Source organism: Scomber scombrus, chromosome 13, assembly GCF_963691925.1.
Source record: "Scomber scombrus chromosome 13, fScoSco1.1, whole genome shotgun sequence".
NCBI classification, from domain to species: Eukaryota; Metazoa; Chordata; class Actinopteri; order Scombriformes; family Scombridae; genus Scomber; species Scomber scombrus.
Genome location: NC_084982.1, coordinates 253006 through 274524, shown reverse-complemented (window position 1 = coordinate 274524; position 21519 = coordinate 253006). Strand labels below are relative to the sequence as shown.

Genomic DNA, 21519 nt, shown 5'->3' with positions numbered 1-21519 from the left:
AAACTGGATGTAGGGCAACGCCACAGCACAGAATGTTCTGTATAGAATAGACCACACCGACAAGATCAAAGAGATATCATTTCAAATGCTTCACAGATTTTACCCAACTAATCATTATATACAGAGGCTCAAAAGGACATTAATGTGAACTGTACCCACTGTGACTGTTAATGAAACTTTGGTTCATTTATTTTGGTCTTGCCCACACACCAGACAACTCTGGAGTTAACTGGCACGTTTCATCAGTGATCATATTTACCCCAAGTTTAATTTATGCTGGAAAAATGTTCTGTTTGGTTACACAGAATTTGATAAGAAACTAAATTCCCAGTTTTACTTGATTCATTTGATAATTATTGTATCCAAATTTCACATACACAAATCTAAATTTTCAGGCAAGAAGCCACATTTTCTGGAACTGTCTGCGTATGTTAAACAATACATCTCTTCTATATATGTTTGTGAAAATAAAAATGCTGTTAAAACATATGATCGCTTTAAGCTTTGCAAAATATTCATTGAATAAGTATTTCCTTTCTTCTTTCTTAATCGTGTTGTCACTCTTAAACCTCCTGGCGTGTTTATGATTGTATGTATGTGTAATAATGTTGTATAGACTTATCTTTGTTTGTATTCACCCATGTCTATACTCCTGTGTTGTTGTCAATAAAGAATGAAAAAAATTATCACAACGAAGACTGTATTTACAAAAATCCCTGTAATCCCTGTTGCCCTGTTGCCCAAAACCCCTGTTTTCTCTCTCAATCTCTTGCTCAGTCCTCCAGTGTTTGCTTTGAAAACCATTTGGGCGTTTAATATTATGATACAACTTAATGTTTGTACTTTTCCTTGCTGTTCATATGTTCAATTGTAAGATCCCTTAGACTGTGGGTAGTTCTGAGGTTTGCGGATGGTGCAGTGCAACTTTTTAATTAAGATAGTGTTAGTTCAAATAGATCTACTAAAAGTCAGTGCAAAAGTCTCAAGAAAAGTACTTTCTGAAGATTCCTCCTATTTCACAGTATTATCAGATTTTGTTTAGATGATGTTTTATAATTTGAAGAGGCTACAAAAATGAAACGGAATACAGAGGACAAAACTTGAAATAGTTTTGTCAACTGTCAAGACACATACAATATACTCAAAGCAACTAGACTTGAGATTTTGAGCTAAAAGACCTCTATTATATTATGCAAAAACACACTGCATTATCTTAAGAGGATTGGGGGCCACTGAAAGGTAATGCTTTATAAGCTTTCTTAGCCTACCTGCTAGATTGCAACTTTGTTACTGTAATTTTACAAAGTTATTTGGAGTTAACTTTTGATTTTTTTTCATGAATTTCCCAACAACTAGAGTGTGAGGAATTTTCATTGTAGAAGAGAAAAAAATTGATTTTAAACATTGTTTCATCATTGTTTACATTAGTATTTTGGTCTTCGCTCTTTGATCATCAAAGAGCGATGATATACAAAGAAAGCTTTGGAAATGATACAAACAGTGTCAAGATATTGGATAGAATTATCCTGTGAAAAAAAGAAATTAAAGAGTGCTCTCACACTTGTTTATCCAGTCCACTAGTACTGTACATCCTGGCTTTTTTGCAACTCTGAAAAAGCTGTCTCTTCCACCACCTAGTGGTAGTCACAGGCCATCCCAAAAAGGACTACTATGATTTTTCTGGATTTGGGGTCCATTGAAACATCAGGCTCAATAAACTTTGAGTCTAACCCTGTAGGCTACTCTAAGTTGATTAAAACAGAGATGGGGGAACTGAGTTTTCCGTTTCGGAACAACAGCGTGCGTGATGAATGAAAAAGCCATCACCAGTGGAGCCCCGACACAACGATTAACCAAGGCAACAGGTAAATAAAAGCAAAGCTTCTATTATAATCCAGCAGTAGAGATATGCACATTCACCTCTAAAAAAACAGCTTTAGTCAAAGAAGGAAAATAGTGAGTAACTTAACACGATAATAGACAATTATTAATTGATCCTACAATAGCAAAATTACTATTGTAGGAATTATATATATCATTTCTATATAATAGCATTTTATGTAGGCTACACTAAACATTTCCGTGCAGAAGCTGCTCCAACAAAGTGACAGCTGTCTCGTCTGTACAGTCTACAGGGCGCAAACTACAGTACAGGGGAGCCAGGGAGAGCGTGGCTCCTCTTAATAGGACATGATCAGCTGAGGGTGAATTCATGTTGCGTCATATGCGAACGTTAGGGCAGAAACTGTTGTGCAAATACATGATTGATGTGAATATAAGCGTTAACTTTAGAAAGTCCTTGACTAACTAAACTAATATCCAAGTGGAATTTTGATTCTGTCAGACAGTAGCCTCTGCTAATAAGGGCGCTTTGATGCGTGCTTTATACAGACTGGATGAATAAAGAAGTGAAACAGCGTGTCTGGCTCTTAGAGGAAAGAGTCTGAGGAGTCTGAATAGTAGGCTACACTTGTAATGGACCCTTTCCATTTTTACCGGTGGGCACAACGTCGCAGATAAAACAGTATTATGTATCATGTAAAATGGTCATATTCCAAGCTGGATTTTTTTCAATTTGGTAATGAATTTAAAGCGCTAAGTGCAAGGTCCCTGAAAATAAATGTAAATTGTTAACCAAGTCATGTGTGCAGATGCTATTGTCCATGTTTTAAGTCAAATAAACGGCAATCACGTGACACTTGTGTTTCTCCTTGCATATTTTCCCACCCGTATTCAGCGAAGAACCGTCCTACTCTCTTTCTATGTGATTGGCTAATTCTCATTGCCTTCGTTGGTTAGGTATAAGTATGAGGGGTGATATAGGCCTAGTTAAGATTAGGGTAAAATGTCAGGGTCAGAGCCAATCAGAGGTAGAGTTGGTGTAGGTCTTCACAGAATACGGGTGGGAAAGAATAACACTTCCCTGAAGTGTGTCCCTCCTACAAGCGGAGCAGCGCTTCAGTTTATGCTCGGAAGTACAAGCAGACAGGCTGACTTGGCTCTATGATTTGATGTAGCTTAGCGTTAGCTGGTCAACAGCGTCATCACACCAGAGACAAAACACACAGCAAAGATGTTTTGGTTTGAGGGTTCCATTCCTGAAGCCATTAACTCGGCCAAACAACGAAGTCTAGTCTTTGTCGTTGTCATTACAGGTATGGGTATCTATTTGGCAGTTATCTAATATTAGCCTGCATAGGTAACAAGTGATAAAGAATAGATAGCATTAGTGTGCTAGCCAGCTAGCCAGATAGCTAACATAGCCAACCAGCTGTCAAATGTCCGTTACGCATAGTTGAGGGAAATTAACCATCGAAAGCTTGTAGGCAGAAACGTAACAACCCAAATATGATGTTGAAGTATGCGCTGACCACTAGTGTTGGTTACTGGCCCGTGTGTAGCGTTATGTTAAATAACTTTGCAATAGCGCCTGGTATTAATACTAATACTCAGATTAACGTAACGTTAACTGGAAAGAGCAGAGGCTAGATGATTGTAGGCCAGTTTAAACATTTAACAAATCATTTATGGTATTTAATTGACATGGTCAGATTATGACTTGAGAACCGGTCACTGGCTTCTACTCCCGACATGTCGAATTTACTGTTGGTTCACACCTGATAGCTAACCAACCCACATTTAGCCAGGTATCTCAAAACGTCACCAGTTTGTGTTTGGTCATTGTTGCATAATAGGCACCAGTATTAGCGTTGGCCGCGTTAATGGTTGTTTAACCATTGCAGCTTTCTAGAAATGATCAAACTTGTGACAGGATGGTCAGTCTAATGTTACCACATTCACCTTTAAATTAACTAAATGACTAATCACTGTCACATTCTCTGCTCTCAGGGGAAGATGAACAGTCGACACAGCTGATGGCCAGCTGGGAGGATGACACAGTCTCAGAAGCAGCACAGAACTGTTGTGTGGCCATCAAAGTGGATGCCAAGAGGTACTGATGCATTCAGTTAAAGAAAACAATTCATTGTACTGATTTTTACATTGCCTGTGACTATACAGTGACATCTGTGTTGTTTTTGGATTTTGTTTTCTGATTGTTGAGTGAAAGATGTCAGATTATTTTCTTGTTGGAAGTAAGAATATGGGTGTAATACATAAATCCAACTTCATTTATGCTGATCAGTCCTAATGACCTGTGAGAGAAATCCAAACTACTGCTACAAAACTACAAGTACAATGAAATGTATGCTACGTTTTATTAAACTTCCTCTCTATTTGACTTGTAGGGAACTAATATAACTTAAGTAACACATAAGGCTGACTGTACTGGAACTTGTGTGCATATGCATGAACCTTTAATTTGGCCAATTAATTTGAAAGATTGTGCCATCAATCTTTCAAAAATGTAGTTACTAACTGAAAAAGGACGTCCTGATTTGTTCTTAATTCTTTCCTAAATTGGCCATTCCATTCTGAGTGTTAGTTCATTTAATGAAAAATATGGAACTTATTTTGACATCTTGATCAATTTGTCAGGTGTGTGATGTAATTTAAATAATAGATGTGTTCATGTGTAGGGATTTTCACCTTATAATGATGTAACATTTTTTCCACAGTGAGACTTGTGTGCAGTTTTCCCAGATCTGTATCTTTTTTGTTGTTCTAAGTATTGACCATCTTGGTTAAATTATTGTGGGGCTACTACAGAAAGTTAGTTAAGAAGTCATTTGCAAAAAAACCAAAAAAGATAATTAGTTGAACTACCTGACAGCCTAGATATTTAGCTTCCCTCAGATTGACATATAAATGAAAGTAATGTATGTACATGATACAGCCACAGAAGGGGTTCTATATACTGTATGTAAGCTGCTTGTGTTAACACTTGGTAATACAAAATGTCAGTTGGTAAGAGCTCGTTCCTTAACACCACCCCCTGTGTGAAGATCCAGTTGTGTGCATACCCTCCAGCTTCTTTATTGGAGAAAATGGGATTCCTTTGGAGGTCATTGCTGGCAGTGTGTCTGCCGAAGAACTGATGAACAGAATCAACAGAGTCAAGCAGGTAAGGACACAAAGATTGCATTGCATAAAGACTTACTTCCTGGGAGATCATTTCTGGTTCTTCAAAGCTTTCATTCTTTTACAATATCTATATATCCACAGTACCCCATAATGAAGAATCACATGCATGTTGTCACAAAGGCCCCAGCTGACGTTGTTGTATTAACAACTGTGGTCGGACGAGCTAGAGAGTGAATGAGGAGAGGGAGCACTTACACTGAGAAAGCCGGTGAATCAGATCAATAAAACATTGTTTTCTGATTGTTTCACAGCTGTTAGAGTACATTCTACAGCACAAGTAAACACCCCCGCATACCTCTACTTAACCCTGCAGCGCTCAGTCTTAAGCCTCTGAATCTGAAATGCTAGTGTGCTGTGTAACAAAAAAAGTTGGCTGATGAGCTGCTAACCTGACATGTCATTTATAAAAAGGAAGAATATAGAGTTATAACTGACCAGTCTGATGAGTGTAGAGGTGTGTGTGGTTATACTGCAGCAGCCTGGTGTCATCAGCTGATTTTATGAACAGTGAACAGCTGTGTGTAATGGCATTGTGCTCTGTGCAGCATCTCAGAGGCTGCAGACTTATCAACATATCAGTCCTACAGTATTAACAGCTGTGGATAACAGACACTGTAAGAATCACCCACATTCATTAACAGATTAATACAGATGTTTTAACAACAGCTGTTTAGCCTTTCTTGTTGATAAAATCACTAAGTGGCAGTGAACTCTGTGCTGCATATTTTTCGCCTCTCCTCTCGTCCCTTGACCGTGCATGCAGCTGCACCACACAGACATCGTGACGTTTTGTTTTTGTTTATTTATCTATTAATTTTTTCGTTTTTGGTTATCTTTAAAATTGTTTTGTTCAGTCATGTAGTAACAGGTAAACTCAGCAGGTTTTTAATTGTTGAAAGTATATAAACCTGATCCATGTCATCTCAATAATATGTGTTTAATATTGTTCAAAATCTGTTTTAATCATGTTAACCCCTCATACAGTTGTTAGGACTGTCTACAGTGACACTCTCCAAGGTGCTGACCCCCCCCCCCCCCCCAAAAAAAAAAAAAAAAACATACACAGTAGTGGAAGACTCATTATCATTTAATCTGTTATTTTTGCAATTAATTAAATCTGATAAATATTATGACCAACCAATCTGACATGTATTTTTTAATATGCTGATGTAATACTTCCATTTCTATTTTTTGTATGTTTGTGTGCAGCTGCCTGTCCTTGTGTGCGTGTTACAGGCAGAGTGTACGCACATTATGCACCCACCTATTAAAATCTTAATAATGCGGCTTTAAAATAATCGCTTTCCTCTGCTTCAAAATAGCAAAGCGCATGACCTCATTCTTAAGCTGCGTTCAGACCAAAAGGGTCTGACGCGAATTGAGCAGCAAGTCTACATAGAAAATGAATGTAAATGGCGCGATCACACGTGATTCTATATCAGGCGGCGCGAATGAAGCGTCTGAAGCAAATGAATGAATGAATCAAGCGTCTGAAGCGGCACGAATAAAGTTGGAAAAATTGAACTTTTCAGGTGGCATCGCGCCGCAACATCCAATCAGCGGCGACGTCACAAGCGCGAATGAAGCAATGATCCAAAAATGTATATTTATGATCAAGCGGCGCGGTTTTTTCGCGTCAGACGCTTTTGGTCTGAACGCAGCTTTAGACCAACACGCCCACGGGCACACAGACTGGTGCAAGTTCATTTGCTATTTAAATAACGTAGGCGCAGGGCGAGAAAATAACAACTGCCTCGACCTGAAACTAACAAAGACACGTGTGTCGTGCCCGCCATCCGCTGTACGCCGAGCACAAGACAGGGCTGAAATCTGAAAATAATTGAGGAATTTACTCTAGAAAGCGGATCTACTGACACTGAAGCTACGTGCTCTGCCCTAGGGTGATGACATTTCTCCTTGTTCTCTAATAGATGCATGCTCAGTCCATTGGAGGTGGGTCAGTCTCACCAGAGGCGGATTCTCTTGTGCAGATCAGCCCATGTTACAGCACAGCCATAGAAACTGCCCCAGCTCCAGGCTCAGCTCCAGGCTCAGCTCCAGGCTCAGCTCCAGGCTCAGCTCCAGGCTCAGCTCCAGCAGCAGTACCAGTCATGTCACCACGGGAACCCAAAAGTCCTTCAGCAGCAGCCACGGAGCCCGCATCAGTACCAGCAACGGTAAATGGTGAGTGAGCCTGGATCACACAGTCACCCACTAGTTAGGTTCAGCTTTGTCACTCAAGGAAAATGGGGCTCTAAGGCCTAGTTCAAATTAAATTTAGCTTAATTAGTGCAGGAGTAAAGTACACTGTATTAAATTAATCCATGGTGGCCCATTTTCTGTATGTTTAGAGGCTAATTGCTAATATGCACCGATATGGGATTTCAGGGTCAATAGACTCAACACATACAGTTAACAATCATTTTGAGTTTGTTAGATGTGAGCATAACAAGCTCCAGGTGGCTGTAAAACATACTGGCTGAGTATGAGGGGACAGGAAAGATATACAAGAGACAAGAAAACCTCAACATACTCAATACTGGATTGTATTTCATCACCAGAACCTGTAGCAATGTGCCCCAGCCAACACCCTGTTGTTTCAATGCTGTAATGTAAACTGCGGCCACAGTGTGGCATAACAGAATTCCACTTTTATCAGCTATTGAAAAGTTTGCATCCATTCAACACCAGTAATAGTATTTTAACTCACACTGATGATGATGATCTGGGCTCCATGTAAATTGTTACCTTGTCAAAGGAGGGGAGAATCATGGCTACTGTTGACAGTGCAGTATGCCAGCTGCTGTTTCTTAGCTACTCTGGCTGACAGAGACAATATTTTTGCAACTGAAGTAGAGAAATATTCACTTTCATAGGCACCTGCAGTGTTGTGCCTGAACGCGTTCAATGAACCATCGTTCATGAACTCGTTCATATTTTGGGCGAACGTGAACAGAACGTACTGTATTTCTGCCTGATGAACGTTATTGTGAACACGTTCATTCTGGCGTTTGTGAACGGCGCTTTCTCACAGTTTAACTTCGTTCAAGAGAGTGCCAGATTTCCATAGAGCCTTCCAGGTGAAAACAGGCCTTAATATGTATTGGTATTGGTATCTATTGGTTACTGATTTTTCTATTTGTTTTTTTTAATGTTTACTAAGTAAAGTTTATCAAATTAAATCAAATCAAATATTAGTTGCATTACTGCCACCTTCTGCTTCAGAGAATGGACCAGGGATTAAATCCTACCCAGTAGTCCTGTATGTAATAAACTCAACTCTACTGCTCAAACTAATTGACAGGTTCATTAAAGTTGTAATGCTGAGTTCCTGAATTCTAGTCTTCCTAAGTTCCTCCTTAATATGTTGTCTATCTTGATCATACTGAGTACAATCTATCATTGCATGCATTATAGTCTACTCAACTCAACTAGGTGAAAAAATACATGCATACTGTGGTATCATCAGGTTGCCAAAATGAGCTGGAAAACATTGTCATATCTGATATTTAAATATGGTGCATCCTTACATTTTACTATTAAAAGCAACTCACAAAATTAAGTAGTATTTTTGGACCAGTGTTTCAGCTGAATCCATCGCTGATTAATGAGAGCACACTGATGGGTCAACATTCTACCTCTCTCTTGATGGGGAAAACATCTCCCCTCCTGGTGTATCACCTGACAGAGACACGCCTGCTACCTTCATTCCTAATCCTGCCAAGTTGTTGGTCTGGTGCTTAGTGCCCCCCTAGTGTTTACAAAATAAAACACAAACAACAAATAATAATGAAATAATCAAACTAATGTAATAGTTTCTGTAAGGTCTAATTATATATTTTTTGTCCTTGTTTATCCTTCAAGATGGCTTCATACCCTGCAATCTGCTACCATTTTAGGTTACGTATTGTTTTTATGAATATAATTTCAAATATGAAATAGCCGTTCTCCTTATACTCATTTCCTGTCCTGATCATCCAATTATGTACTGTTCCTGATGCATTCCTGCTTTTCATAGCACCCTCAATCTATCTAATCTGGATTAGGGGTGGGGCGTTTATCTGTGGATCCTTTCAAATTCATTTAATCTTGATTATTTATTTTTATTTTTTAAGTGACAGACCTTAAAAGCAAATGACAGTTTACCGTAAGCATACAGCTACATAGGCAAGATCATACATCCAGAAGAATGGAACTTCTTCTATGAAAAGAAATGAATGTGGCATCTGAACCGGATGGAGAGGCCAAGGTGGAAAGATTGGTACCTGAAAAGCAGGGTACTACAGTATTTGAAGCTGGTTTGGTTATAAATCATTTGACACAATGCAAACTACTATTCTATGTAAGAAATGTGGTCATGTTATGATAGCCAAAGATGGCAGATGCAGCTACGGAAGCGTATTGCCATGCCAAAAAAAGAAGAATGAAGAAAGAAGACCAGTATCAAGTTATAATGTAAAACTCATAGTTGATCTCAGGCAGAGGTGGATTCCAAGTGATGTACTCCCACACTTTCTCCATCTACTATGGCGTCACAAAATGGTCCACTTTTCAGTGCAGTTGTGTAGAGAAGGGCACATATTATGCCCTCTATCTGATGGGATTATCCTCCTTCCACTATTAGTAGACAGAAGTCAGGCTCTATCTATGGTTAAAACATTCTGTGGCCATCTCGCCCTAATATGAAGGCTACAGAGAGAGATCTGTCTTTATGCACCTTATGGTTAAGCAGTGGTTCAGATCAATGAATGACACAACCTCGTGAGGGTGGGACTCATTCATCCTTCTGTTTACAGTAGGATGACCATTGTCACTTTATTCAGTTTTCTAAAATTTTGGAGTAGCCAACAACTGCAAAAAGTAGCAGGCTACTAAAGCCAGGCTTAGAAGATTTTGTTTATGTGCAGGCATCCAGTTTGTTGCTATCTTACACAGTTTCAATCTGCAAGTATAGTCATTTACTTTACCATTGCACACAGAAATCAAGTATGGATGTAGGAATCTATCAGTTTGCTTTGTGTAGAAAAGGTGTCAATTACCTAATTAACCAAGTGCTTTATGTTCTTGGGGTTCTTTTCTACCTATGTAGCATCCCTCTTGAGCACACCAGATGATGGAAGTGGTTCAGCCATAGTGACTCCTGCAGACAGTAATATTGCATCTTCGGATCCTGTTCCTTCATGTTCTCACAGTGAAGAAAACCTGGATGCTAAAGTGGAAAGGTAGGTGCACATATACACCGGTATATGAATATTAACCTCTGTGTATTCTGAACAGAAAACATGCTCTGTGTACGTCAAATGTCAACCAAAACCAGTTATCAAACAAATGTTAGGTTACCAAATTCATCACTTGAGGAACTATAAGTCACAAAGCCTTAGGAACACTTTTCAATATAATGGAGACAGCTCATACAGCTAATGACTACACAGTTTACTCACCTGCAATCTGACAGACTGTCAACACAAATTTGACAACATCAGCTCAGTTTTATTGTTGTTGGATTAGGTTGATAACTGGGTTTATGTTAGCCCATATATGCCAGCTTTTGGCAGGTCTCATGTATAATTGTCCGGCATATGAAAATATCAAAGGGAAATCTCCACCGGGAAATATGCTAAATAAATAAATGTATAAATTCAATAAAAGCATATTAAATACACTAATATTATTTGAGATATCCTATAAGATATGTTGCCAAGACAGCTTAAATAAAAACTCATGCAAAAGTTTGGTTTTCCCTCCATTTCGTTGAGAAATTTACTGATTTGTGATTATGTTACTAAATGCAGCACTTCCATTTAACAAAGTCATGTGAACGTGAATTAAATATGGAATTCAGACGAGACATACGTGTAATGTAAACTTTAACTCTATTTAATACCAAGTAGAGATTGGATTGCAGGTTGCAGTTATATCTGTGGGATTGGTTAAGGGTCGGTTCGTAAAGAAAGAGACAGCTTTTGGCCACATTTAGAAAGGATCATATGCAGAAGTTGAAAGCGTGTGAGTCGGTGTGGGTGTGTTTGTTAGTGGTGTAAATCACAAGTTTCTTCACGATACGATTAGGGCTCCAACTAACGATTATTTTAATAATCAATTAATCGGTCGATTATTTTTTAATGAATCGGATTTAAAAAAAGAAATCCACTCCTTCATTGAAAAATATATAATATATATTTAATATATATTAAATGATCTTATTATCAATAATAATAAACAAATATTATAATATAAATTATTATACATTTTATTATTCATAATAATGTATAAATTATTATACATTTTACTATTCATAATAATTTATAATAAAAATAATAAGAAGAAACAACTAAATGTGGACATTAGATAGCTTTAAAAAACAAACAAACAAATGTATGTTGCACAAAAAGAGGTATTTTATATGGAGTTTATTCCCTATCTTAATTAAAGAGCATATTAAATGGATTTGAGAGCAGTATTTATTGATTTCATGCTCAGGTTTTGTGATATTTTCTCTCAAAACTCTGCTCTCGCATTCAAATTTGCTCTGCGCATGCTCGCACTGTGTCCTCGCACTCGGTTACAACGCCAGTGGTGAACAGTGATTGCATACTACCACAGCGTCCCGGCATCACGGATGTAAACACAGACCCCGCCTCCGCGAGTCTTACTTAAATTACGAGGGCTCTGTCCGCTCGATAGCATGTTAGTTGCTCCAGTTGTACAGCGGAGTCGGGATGTTGTCATTTAGCCATGTTTCAGTGAAAACAAGCACACAGCACTCACTGTCCGATTCGCTGACTTTAGCAGTTGTATGTGATCCATTTTGTTGTCCAAGGATCGTACATTTGCCAGGATGAAAGATGGTATGGCTGGGTGAGTTGGACTAGCCGCTAGCCTAGCCTGGATTCTCCTCTTGTGCTTCCTCGCACACCGCTTCCGACGTCTCCTTTTCGGGGGAGGAGTGGCAGTCGAGTCCGGTGTGGTCGTAGGCCGGCGAAGTAATCCGAGCTCCTTAAGTGTCTCTGTTGCAATGTCCAAAACGTTGTACGGCTTGCTCTTGCCTATGTCTAGCAGAGCCTGTCGACTGTATTTATATTCCGATGTAGATAGACGAGACGAACACGACAAACTTTCGGACAAACACTTATTAAACAAACAAAACACCTAATGGTTTCACACATAACATAATAAAAAAAATACAACCATGTGTCTGTGAAACTACATATTTACAGTATGAATTGTGCTTTATTTGTTTGTGACCAGTTTTACTTTTTGCATCAGTAGGCTACCATACAAAACTATATGCGCTAGATTCCCCTGCTCCTCTCCCCCTCTTTTAAATCTGACTGTGAGATCTTCTCAGCAGGTAGAAGCTGATAGTTCACAAACTAGAACAACAAGGTTAATGATCCACACAGTGACGTGACATGCAAATGAGCAATAGAAGTGATATAACACAGATTCAGTGGCGGATTTTAAAATGGACGATAGATAGCATTTTGCCAAGGGCAACAAGGGCCAACCAAAAAAAAAACCCTACCAGTTTTCTGTCACTCATCTGTCAATCTTGTCAATAATATAATGTCACCGCTTGGATCAGTTAACCTTGTCAGAGTGTGCTTCCTAGTTCTAGTATGTGAACTACTCACAGTCAGAAGTAGGAGACGGAGAGAGGAGCAGGCGAATCTAGCACACTTTATTTGTTTGGTAACCTACTGATGCAAAAAGTAAAATCAGTCACACTACCAAATAAACCACAATTCATACAGTGAATCTGTAGTTACACAGACACATTGTTGTATTTTTTTCTGGGTTGTGAGTGAAATTGTAAGAATACTATAAAATCAGTCTTCACACCACCAAGGTGAACTGGTTTGGACTTGACTCTTGGTTGACACTGCTGGAGGATGGGTAATATTGATTTGTAAGTGTGTTGTTCTATTTGTGTGATATAGTATTTGTGCAATTTCCTTTTTTTTATATTAGCAATATGTTATAACTCATAATTAAAATAACTATTTTATTTATATTTATACTATTGTTTCTATTCTTTGTACATTTTTTGGTATTCGTGATTGTTATGATTTTATGTATTTAATTTTGGTATTTATGGTTGTTATTTCTATCTAACCCTAACCCATACATATATATACTCATTTAAGATGTACTGAATAAATGTGAAAATTGCTACATTTAACCAGAAGGTCAACCAACTAGGCCGCCCATAGTGCAGTCCAGATATCCAGACCCTTAATTGTTCAAGACAGTAATTGATAAGGAAATGAGCCAACACAAGGAAGGAAATACCATGTACTGTTACATTAATTGTTAAGTAAAATGGGATATTTAATGTTATCCTGACAGATTAACCAAAAAGCTGGAGGAGAGACAAGAACAAAGAAAGAGAGGAGAAGAAGAGGTAAGGAGACAAGCATGTTTTAAGCGCTGAACAATAGGTCATCTATTTTATGGAGTTTAAACCAGGCGGAGTGTGGCAATTCTAACATTTTTGTCACAGAATACTGTAGATGCTATGAATACAGGCATATCCTGATTTTCCAGATCATATTGGCTATGAGTGCTTGATTTTAATTCAATTGCTTGCTTGTTAGGTCTCTACAAACAGCGTTTTTGGATTATATATCTTGCCTGTGAATTTACAGTAGTGTTTGCAGCAATGTTACTAGAATACATAATTGAATTCAAAAGAATTAAGATTTAATTTATTAAAAATTCATTCAAATTAAAAAATCAATTGATATGAACACAATTTACACAATCAATTTTGTTGTTACTTTATTTATCAATTATATGTATATGTTTGTTTTAATTGCTCTTTCTTGCTCAACGTCATTGTAAAAGAGGTTTTTGCCCTCAATGATTTTCAAGTTTGACTAAATAGATTAATTGCCCCTGAACTAAGTCTGTGTTGCCTTTGATTCAGAACGAGATCATGAAAGAAATGGAACGGCGGAAGTTGGGGAAGGACATGCAGGACTTAAAGAGGAAGCAGGAAGAGGACAAGACCAAGCGACTCCTTGAGGAGAGGAATAGAGAGAAGGCAGAAGAGAAAGCTGCCAGGGAGCGGGTCAAACAGCAGATTGCCTTGGTAACAGTATCTTTCTCCCTTACCTAAAGGTCATATCACAGTTTGCATGGTTTAGATGTGGAAGAAAACGTCAAGTTGCTATGTAATAAGTAATCAGTGTTTTCAGAATGGCCCTCTTTTGCAGTGTTAGTTCATGAGGCTTTGAAATTAAATTTCATTCATGCTTGCGGTACAACTGCCTGACCTCTCATGCTAACACATGGATAGTAACGAGACACTCATTGACATAGACCCACAGTGATGCTGAAATTGAGTATATACAGACCCCAACCAAGCAGCTAAAGCTTGTGTGTTGCTTGTACCGATAATAGTGAACAGACGGCCGTCATCAAACAGGAAAACTTTGGTTAGCAGTCTAGACCGGTGTTATGTCAGGATGGAAACGTGTAAAGGCTCTTTAGCCTGGTCAGTCTTGTGCTGACTCCGAGGAGAAACAGGTTGTCTATACACACATGGACAAAATTGTTGGTACCCCTCTGTTAATGAAAGAAAAACCCACAATGGTCACTGAAATAACTTGAAACTGACAAAAGTAATAATAAATAAAAAATGGACTGAAAATTAACCAATGAAAATCAGACATTGCTAGGCAGTCTGCCTATTTAAAGGGTGACAAGTAGTCACTGTGCTGTGTACCACACTGAACATGGACCACAGGAAGTGAAGGAGAGAGTTGTCTCAGGAGATTAGAAAGAAAATGATAGACAAGCATGTTAAAGGTAAAGGCTATAAGACCATCTCCAAGCAGCTTGATGTTCCTGTGACTACAGTTGCACATATTATTCAGAAGTTTAAGGTCCACAGGACTGTAGCCAGCCTCCCTGGACGTGGTCGCAGGAGGAAAATTGATGACAAATTGAAGAGACGGATAATACGAATGGTAACCAAAGAGCCCAGAACAACCTCCAAATAAATTAAATGTGAACTCCAAGGTCAAGGTACATCAGTGTCAGATCGCACCATTCGTCGTTGTTTGAGCCAAAGTGGACTTCATGGGAGACGACCAAGGAGGACACCACTGTTGAAAGCAAATCATAAAAAAGCGAGACTGGAATTTGCCACAATGCATATTGACAAGCCACAAGAATGTCCTTTGGACAGATGAGACAAAACTGGAGCTTTTTGGCAAGGCACATCAGCTCTATGTTCACAGACGCAAAAATGAAGCATACCAAGAAAAGAACACTGTCTCTACTGTGAAACATGGAGGAGGCTCAGTTATGTTCTGGGGCTGCGTTGCTGCATCTGGCACAGGGTGTCTTGAATCTGTGCAGGGTACAATGAAATCTCAAGACTATTGAGGCATTCTGGAGAGAAATGTGCTGCCTAGTGTCAGAAAGCTTGGTCTCAGTTGCAGGTCATGGGTCTTCCAACAGGATAATGACCCAAAACACACAGTTAAAAACACCCAAGAATGGCTAAGAGCAAGACATTGGTCTATTCTGAAGTGGCCTTCTATGAGCCCTGATCTAAATACTATTAAACATCTGTGGAAGGAGCTGAAACATGCCGTCTGGAGAAGGCACCCTTCAAACCTGAGACAACTGGAGCAGTTTCCTCACGAGGAGTGGGTCAAAATACCTGTTGACAGGTGCAGAAGTCTCATTGACAGTTACAGACATTGTTTGATTGCAGTTATTGCCTCAAAAGGTTGTGCAACAAAATATTAAGTTAAGGGTACCATCATTTTTTTTTAAACTATATTTTTATTAAACACTTAACATGGAAAAACATAGTACAGAACATTCCTTGACAACATCAGAGAATATGTATGAAAGTGCGACAAAAAAAACCAACAGCAACAAAACATTGGGGTCCAGAAGCTGAATAGTAATAATGAATGAAAAATAAATAAATACATAAGTGGACAATTATGATATTACAGCACAATGTGGTGTTCCCCTCAGTTATAGAGGTAACTTGCTACAGTAGCCACCTCCTCAAAAAGACATCAGACCTTAATTGTAATTGAATTCAATTTTCATAGCAGTCATCAAGAGTATATGTAATGTCTTCAGGAGTTAGATCGAAAAGAAACTGACTCGGGGTGAATGGTAAGTCGATTCCCAGAACTTTATCTATCTCACTTTTTACCCCCTTCCAAAAAGGAAGCATCATTGGGCAGTCCCAAAATATGTGTGAGTGGTCACCAACCATTCCACATTCTCTCCAGCAGTATATTGCAGCTGGGTTATCTACAAATTTGGAAATCACCGAAGGTGTCTTAAAGAACTTACTCTTCATCTTCCAGTCAAACTCCCTCCACGTTACTATTAACACCCTTATGACATCCAATGCACATTGTTTCCCACTCTCCATCCTCAATTATAATATTTAACTCTAGCTCCCACTTATTTTTGATATAAAGAGTACTGTCTGGTGTATCCAATAATAGATTTCTGTATATATGAGAAACATGCTTTTTGTTGGGTAGCTGATGCTTAATTATATTAATAAAGTAAGTTTCTACATTTGTTGGAGCATTTTTAATTATATTCCAATCTTTATGGCTTGTGATGTAATGCCTAATCTGAAAATACCAGAACATATCACTTTGAGGTAGAGAGAATTTGTTTTGGAGGTAGGAGAATGGCTGTAAAACGTTGTGACAAAACAACTGGTCAATCCCTTAATTCTCTGTCTGCCCATTTCTTAAAAGTGATATCTGTTATTGAGGGGGGGAAATCCGGATCCCCATCCATCTGCATGGCCCTTGAAAGGGCAGCCGTCCCTCTAATTCTCTTTTGGACTGTTGACCATACTTTTAAAGTGTGTCTCACCCATACATTTTGATTTCCAGTTTCTTCTGGGACTGCTTGCTCAGAAACACTAGAGCGGATAGAGGTATACCTGGTAGTGAATTCTGCTCTATATTTACCCATCCTGACTCCATGTCATTGGAAATCCAGGCTACCACTGCTGTCAGTTGCGCTGCCCAGAAATAATATTTTAAATTGGGGAGACTGAGTCCACCCCTGTTCTTCCCAGTAGTGAGCGTTTTAAGTCTCACTCTTGGTCTCATATTTTACCATATGAATCTAGATATAAGCTTGTCTAGCATATTGAAGGCTGATGTCGGGATCCCAATTGGGAGAGATTGAAACAAGAACAAAAGTCTGGGAAGTAAATTCATTTTAACAGCCTCTACTCTACCCAGAAGGGATAGCGGTAGCACATCCCATCTTGCCAGTTCATTTCTAAATATCTAAAATATTTTTTTATAATTCGCCTGGTATAGTTGAGTTACTTGGGGAGTGTAATCCTTAAATATCTGAAACCCTGTTTAGATCTGCAAAAGGACACTATATCATCAAGCTGGCTAGGCCATGCACCAGACACCATCATTGCTTCTGACTTACTAGGATTAACTTTATAACCAGATACTAGACCATATTCATTAAGATTTTGTAGGAGAGCTGGGATTGAATGGATGGGATTTTCAATAAATAATAATATGCCGTCTGCGTATAAAGCTATTTTATGTTGGTTTCCACCCTCATCTCTTATTCCTTGTATAAGGGGGTTGTGAGGGGCTCAATGCTAAGAGCAAATAGGGCTGGCGAAAGTGCGTCCCCCTGCCTTGGCCCCCTTCCCAGATTGAAGAAATCAGAGCATTGGCCATTAACTCTGACTCTTGACCGCGGGTTCATATAAAACACTCCAATCCAACTCAAAGAAGTTTCATTAAAGCCCATATGATCCGGTGTTTGCTCCAAAAATGTCCAGTCCAATCTATCAAACGCTTTCTCAGCATCTAGGCTGAGAATCATTGATGGAGTCTTTCTTTCCGAAGCAATAGATTGTAGATTTAGAGCTCGTCTAACATTATTGGTGCCCTGCCGTCCAGTGATGAACCCGATTTGGTCTGAGTTAACTAATTTCCGAATGTATCTTTGTATTCTGTTTGCCAAGATGGAGGTCAAGATTTTTAAATCTTGACAAAGCAAACTTATAGACCGATATCCCATACATTGAGTGGGGTCCTTTCCGTCTTTGTGAATGACCGTGATTATTGCCTCTGACCAGGTTTTTGGGTCATAATTATATACCCGACACAAAATTGGGGCTAGCTCGTTAACAAAAACTTTATAGTATTCCCCAGAGTATCCGTCAACACCCGGGGATTTACTGTTCTTTATCTTACTAATACTATCTATTATTTCCTTTACTGTTATGGGGGAGCTTATGCTATCAGCCTCAACCTGTGATAATCTATTCAATTGAATCGAGTCTAAAAGTTTTGTTATTTTCTCCTTCTTCCCTAATAATTGTTGGCCTTCATATCATTTTTTATAATACGCAGCAAACGCCTCTGATATTTCTTGAGAGGTAATTCTATTTGTGTCAGGGTGTTTAATTTTAGGTACCACCCGGCTCAATTGAGCTTTCCGTAGCTGAAAAGCCAATAACCTACTTCCTTTATTGCCCATTTCATAGTATTTTCTTTTCACAAATCTAAGCAATGCCTCTGCTTTATATGTGAGTAGGTCGTCTAATTTTTGCCTCTACTGTTTTAATAAGTCTAATATATTCCTTCTTCTTGATACTTCATAATTACTTTGTTTTTTAATTCTCGATGTAATTTGATGTCCCCTCATAACAGACTTGGCACCATCCCACAGAATAGATGGAGTAACTCTGTTGTCATTTATATCAATATATTCTTTTAGCCTGTCCCGTAGTTCCTGTTGGATTAGGGGGTCATTCAGTATTGAGACGTTAAGTCTCCAGTACCTGAATTGTTTTTCTTGACCTAAATTTATTTTCATCTTAATGGGGCCATGATCTGACAAAGTTATGGGTTCTATCTTACACTCTGTCACTCTATGTAGGGGAGAACGGGGTTGGTTGTCACACGGGTTGGTTGTCACATTCATCAGATCTCGGTCCCTAGAGGGCGCTGTTTTGGCACTGAAAGTTTCAGAATTTAGGTGAGATGTTACTTCAGAGGTAATTTCTGGAGTAAACTGCTGGACATTGAGGTGAGAGGACGTTTAGTGTTTGTCATGTGAAAATGTGAATATCCAACTCTTCAGTATTTCTCTTCTGGGCTTTTACACAATGAGTTTATAATAAAACAATCATTACCACTAAAAAGTATGAAGAGAGAGCGATAGTTAGGTAGGTTTTTTTCTTAGCTACGCCAAAACATGTGGTTGTTAGCTTTGTTGATAGCAAAAAATCCTAGTTGGGGAAGCTTGTCACATTCTCTTCGGGGTTGGTTGTCACATGTTGGTATATACATATATGGTTTTTCAGGAAGACAAACAAGGGTCAGACTCCTCCAGATGTGATGCTCAGAGCAGTCAGAGAGGTGAAAATTAACAATATTGTCATATAAGGACAAAAAAGGCACTTAGCGGAATGATTTTTCCTGTTTATGTTCTCTTGGTACAGGTGATGTATTAGGTTGTTGTATTTCAATTAAACTAAACATTTTAAATATTTTTTTAAGACTGTATACATTTTTTATTTTTCCCCATTAAAATAACATAGGGACAACCAACCCCATAGTGTGTGACAACCATCCCCATCGTGGGGTTGGTTGTCACAAGTATACAAGACATATTTGACGGCCCATATCTTTTGAACAGGATCAGCTGAAGGAGCGTAAGACCACTCTATTCCTACCTGACCCTTTAGGCTTTCATTACAAATTAAAAGGGAATTTATTCAGTTTATGGTTTGTGAGGAATTCAAAGGAAAGTAAAAAGTGGGACTACCAACCCCGTTCTCCCCTACATCAGCCTTTAAAACAAGAAACATATCTATTCTGGAGTAGCTTCCATGAACTTGGGACCTATATGTGTAATCTCTGTCTCTGGGATGATGATATCGCCATATATCTATCAAGCCGAGTCCATCGATCATTCTCAGAACAGTAGCTGATTTTCTAGTTCGAGGTCCCTTCTCAGCAGGTAATCAGTCCATATTTGAATTAAGTACACAGTTATAGTCCCCCCCAACCATTATGATTCCCTTCCCTTCATCTGCCAATTTGGAAGCTATTTTCTTAAAAAAATGTTGACAGTCCTAATTTGGTGCATACAAGTTCAAGAATGTAAATCTATTCTCCCCAATTGTACTTATCACCATGATATATCTGCCTTCCTTGTCTTTCAATACTTTTTCACTGTTTAAGAAAACATTCCTTCTGAATAAAATAGCAACCCCTCTTTTCCTCCCTCCTTCATGAGATGCGCTGTATATTTGTTCCACTCAATCCCTCGTTAATTTCTTGTGTTCTTCCTCCGACAAATGTGTCTCTTATAGCATTGCAACTGAACATTGTAAAGATTTAAGTTGGATGAGTATTTGCTTTCCTTTTAATTGGACTTCCCAGACCCTTTATGTTCTAGCTAACCACATTTAAACCATCCATGTAACACTACTTTTAATCCTTGCTGTCATAATGCTTTGTAGTCAATTTATAAATGCCAGATGCACCGTCGCCTGTTGTAGAAGTCCTATTAGTTGTCAAGGAAGTAACACAAAACAGAACAGAAACTATATACAATTTCCAATAAAGAACATCAGAAAACAAACACATCGACTTGTCTTCCAAGTCCTCAACTGGCCTATCTTCAATAGTGACCAGTCCCCGTGTGGAACCGGGTGGCGGAATCCCTCCGTGATAATGTCACATTGTGCAGCAGTCCCACTCCGGTGGGTAAACTGCTGCGGCCTTGTGATGGCTGAGTGTAAATCACTCATATTAAGTCTCATAAGCGCTCTGTGCGCCCAGTCAATCATGATGTAATCTTCAGTTAACGGCAGATCAGTCAGTACCTTCGGCAGTAACTTTTTAATAAAGGCCACCATGTCTTTTCCCTCGCTTCCTTCAGGAACCTGGTACAACCTTAAGTTTTGCCTTCTCACCCTGTTCTGAAGTTCCTCACATCGTTCCACAAGTTCCGCCTCGCGTTGTAGCAGGTAGCCGATGGCTTTTCCGTGGGCCGCGGTGGTCTCTTCCATGGTTGTTATGCGTTCCTCCGTGTCGACGACCCTATTTTCCAGCTTTGTTAGTTGTGCACTCAAACCTCCAACTGACGTTTCAAGTTTTGTGAATGATTCCTTGGTTTGGCCTTTAAATTCCTTTACATCCACCCTCATCTGCGAAATGTCCTCCCGTATTTCTCGGTTCGATTGAACGATAGTTTGCAGCATCTCCTCCATGTTTTTAGCAGCAGCATCAGCACCTTTGCTAGTGCCAGGTGCGTCAGGCTTGTTAGCTTCAGTAGTGTCCGACGATTTTTCCTCCCCTTCTTTGTTTCTAAACTGATATCTGGAGAGTCTATCGGTAGCGTTTATCTTTGTGGTGTCGTTGGGCATGTTTTTGCCGAGTTTTTACTTCAAATGTCGTTTGGTAGGTTGGTTATTCA

The 21519-nt window shown here is 38.9% G+C and overlaps 1 protein-coding gene across 3 annotated transcripts in view; it reads left to right on the top strand.

Annotated features, from left to right (window-relative positions):
* The first annotated feature begins 1702 nt into the window (after positions 1-1702).
* ubxn4 (UBX domain protein 4) overlaps positions 1703-21519 on the top strand; it is a 32984-nt gene continuing 13167 nt past the window's right edge. Inside the window, exons 1-9 of one of the 3 annotated variants that reach the window (XM_062432389.1) lie at positions 2956-3155; positions 3850-3952; positions 4578-4606; positions 4905-5023; positions 6975-7104; positions 7141-7227; positions 10133-10265; positions 13393-13447; positions 13973-14137. In XM_062432389.1, the coding sequence (XP_062288373.1) occupies positions 3074-3155; positions 3850-3952; positions 4578-4606; positions 4905-5023; positions 6975-7104; positions 7141-7227; positions 10133-10265; positions 13393-13447; positions 13973-14137 (903 nt within the window). In that variant the 5' untranslated portion in view covers positions 2956-3073. Of the gene's footprint in view, positions 1866-2955; positions 3156-3849; positions 3953-4577; positions 4607-4904; positions 5024-6974; positions 7228-10132; positions 10266-13392; positions 13448-13972; positions 14138-21519 lie in introns of those variants that run through there. The other 2 variants (XM_062432388.1, XM_062432387.1) reach the window with 2 other exon arrangements.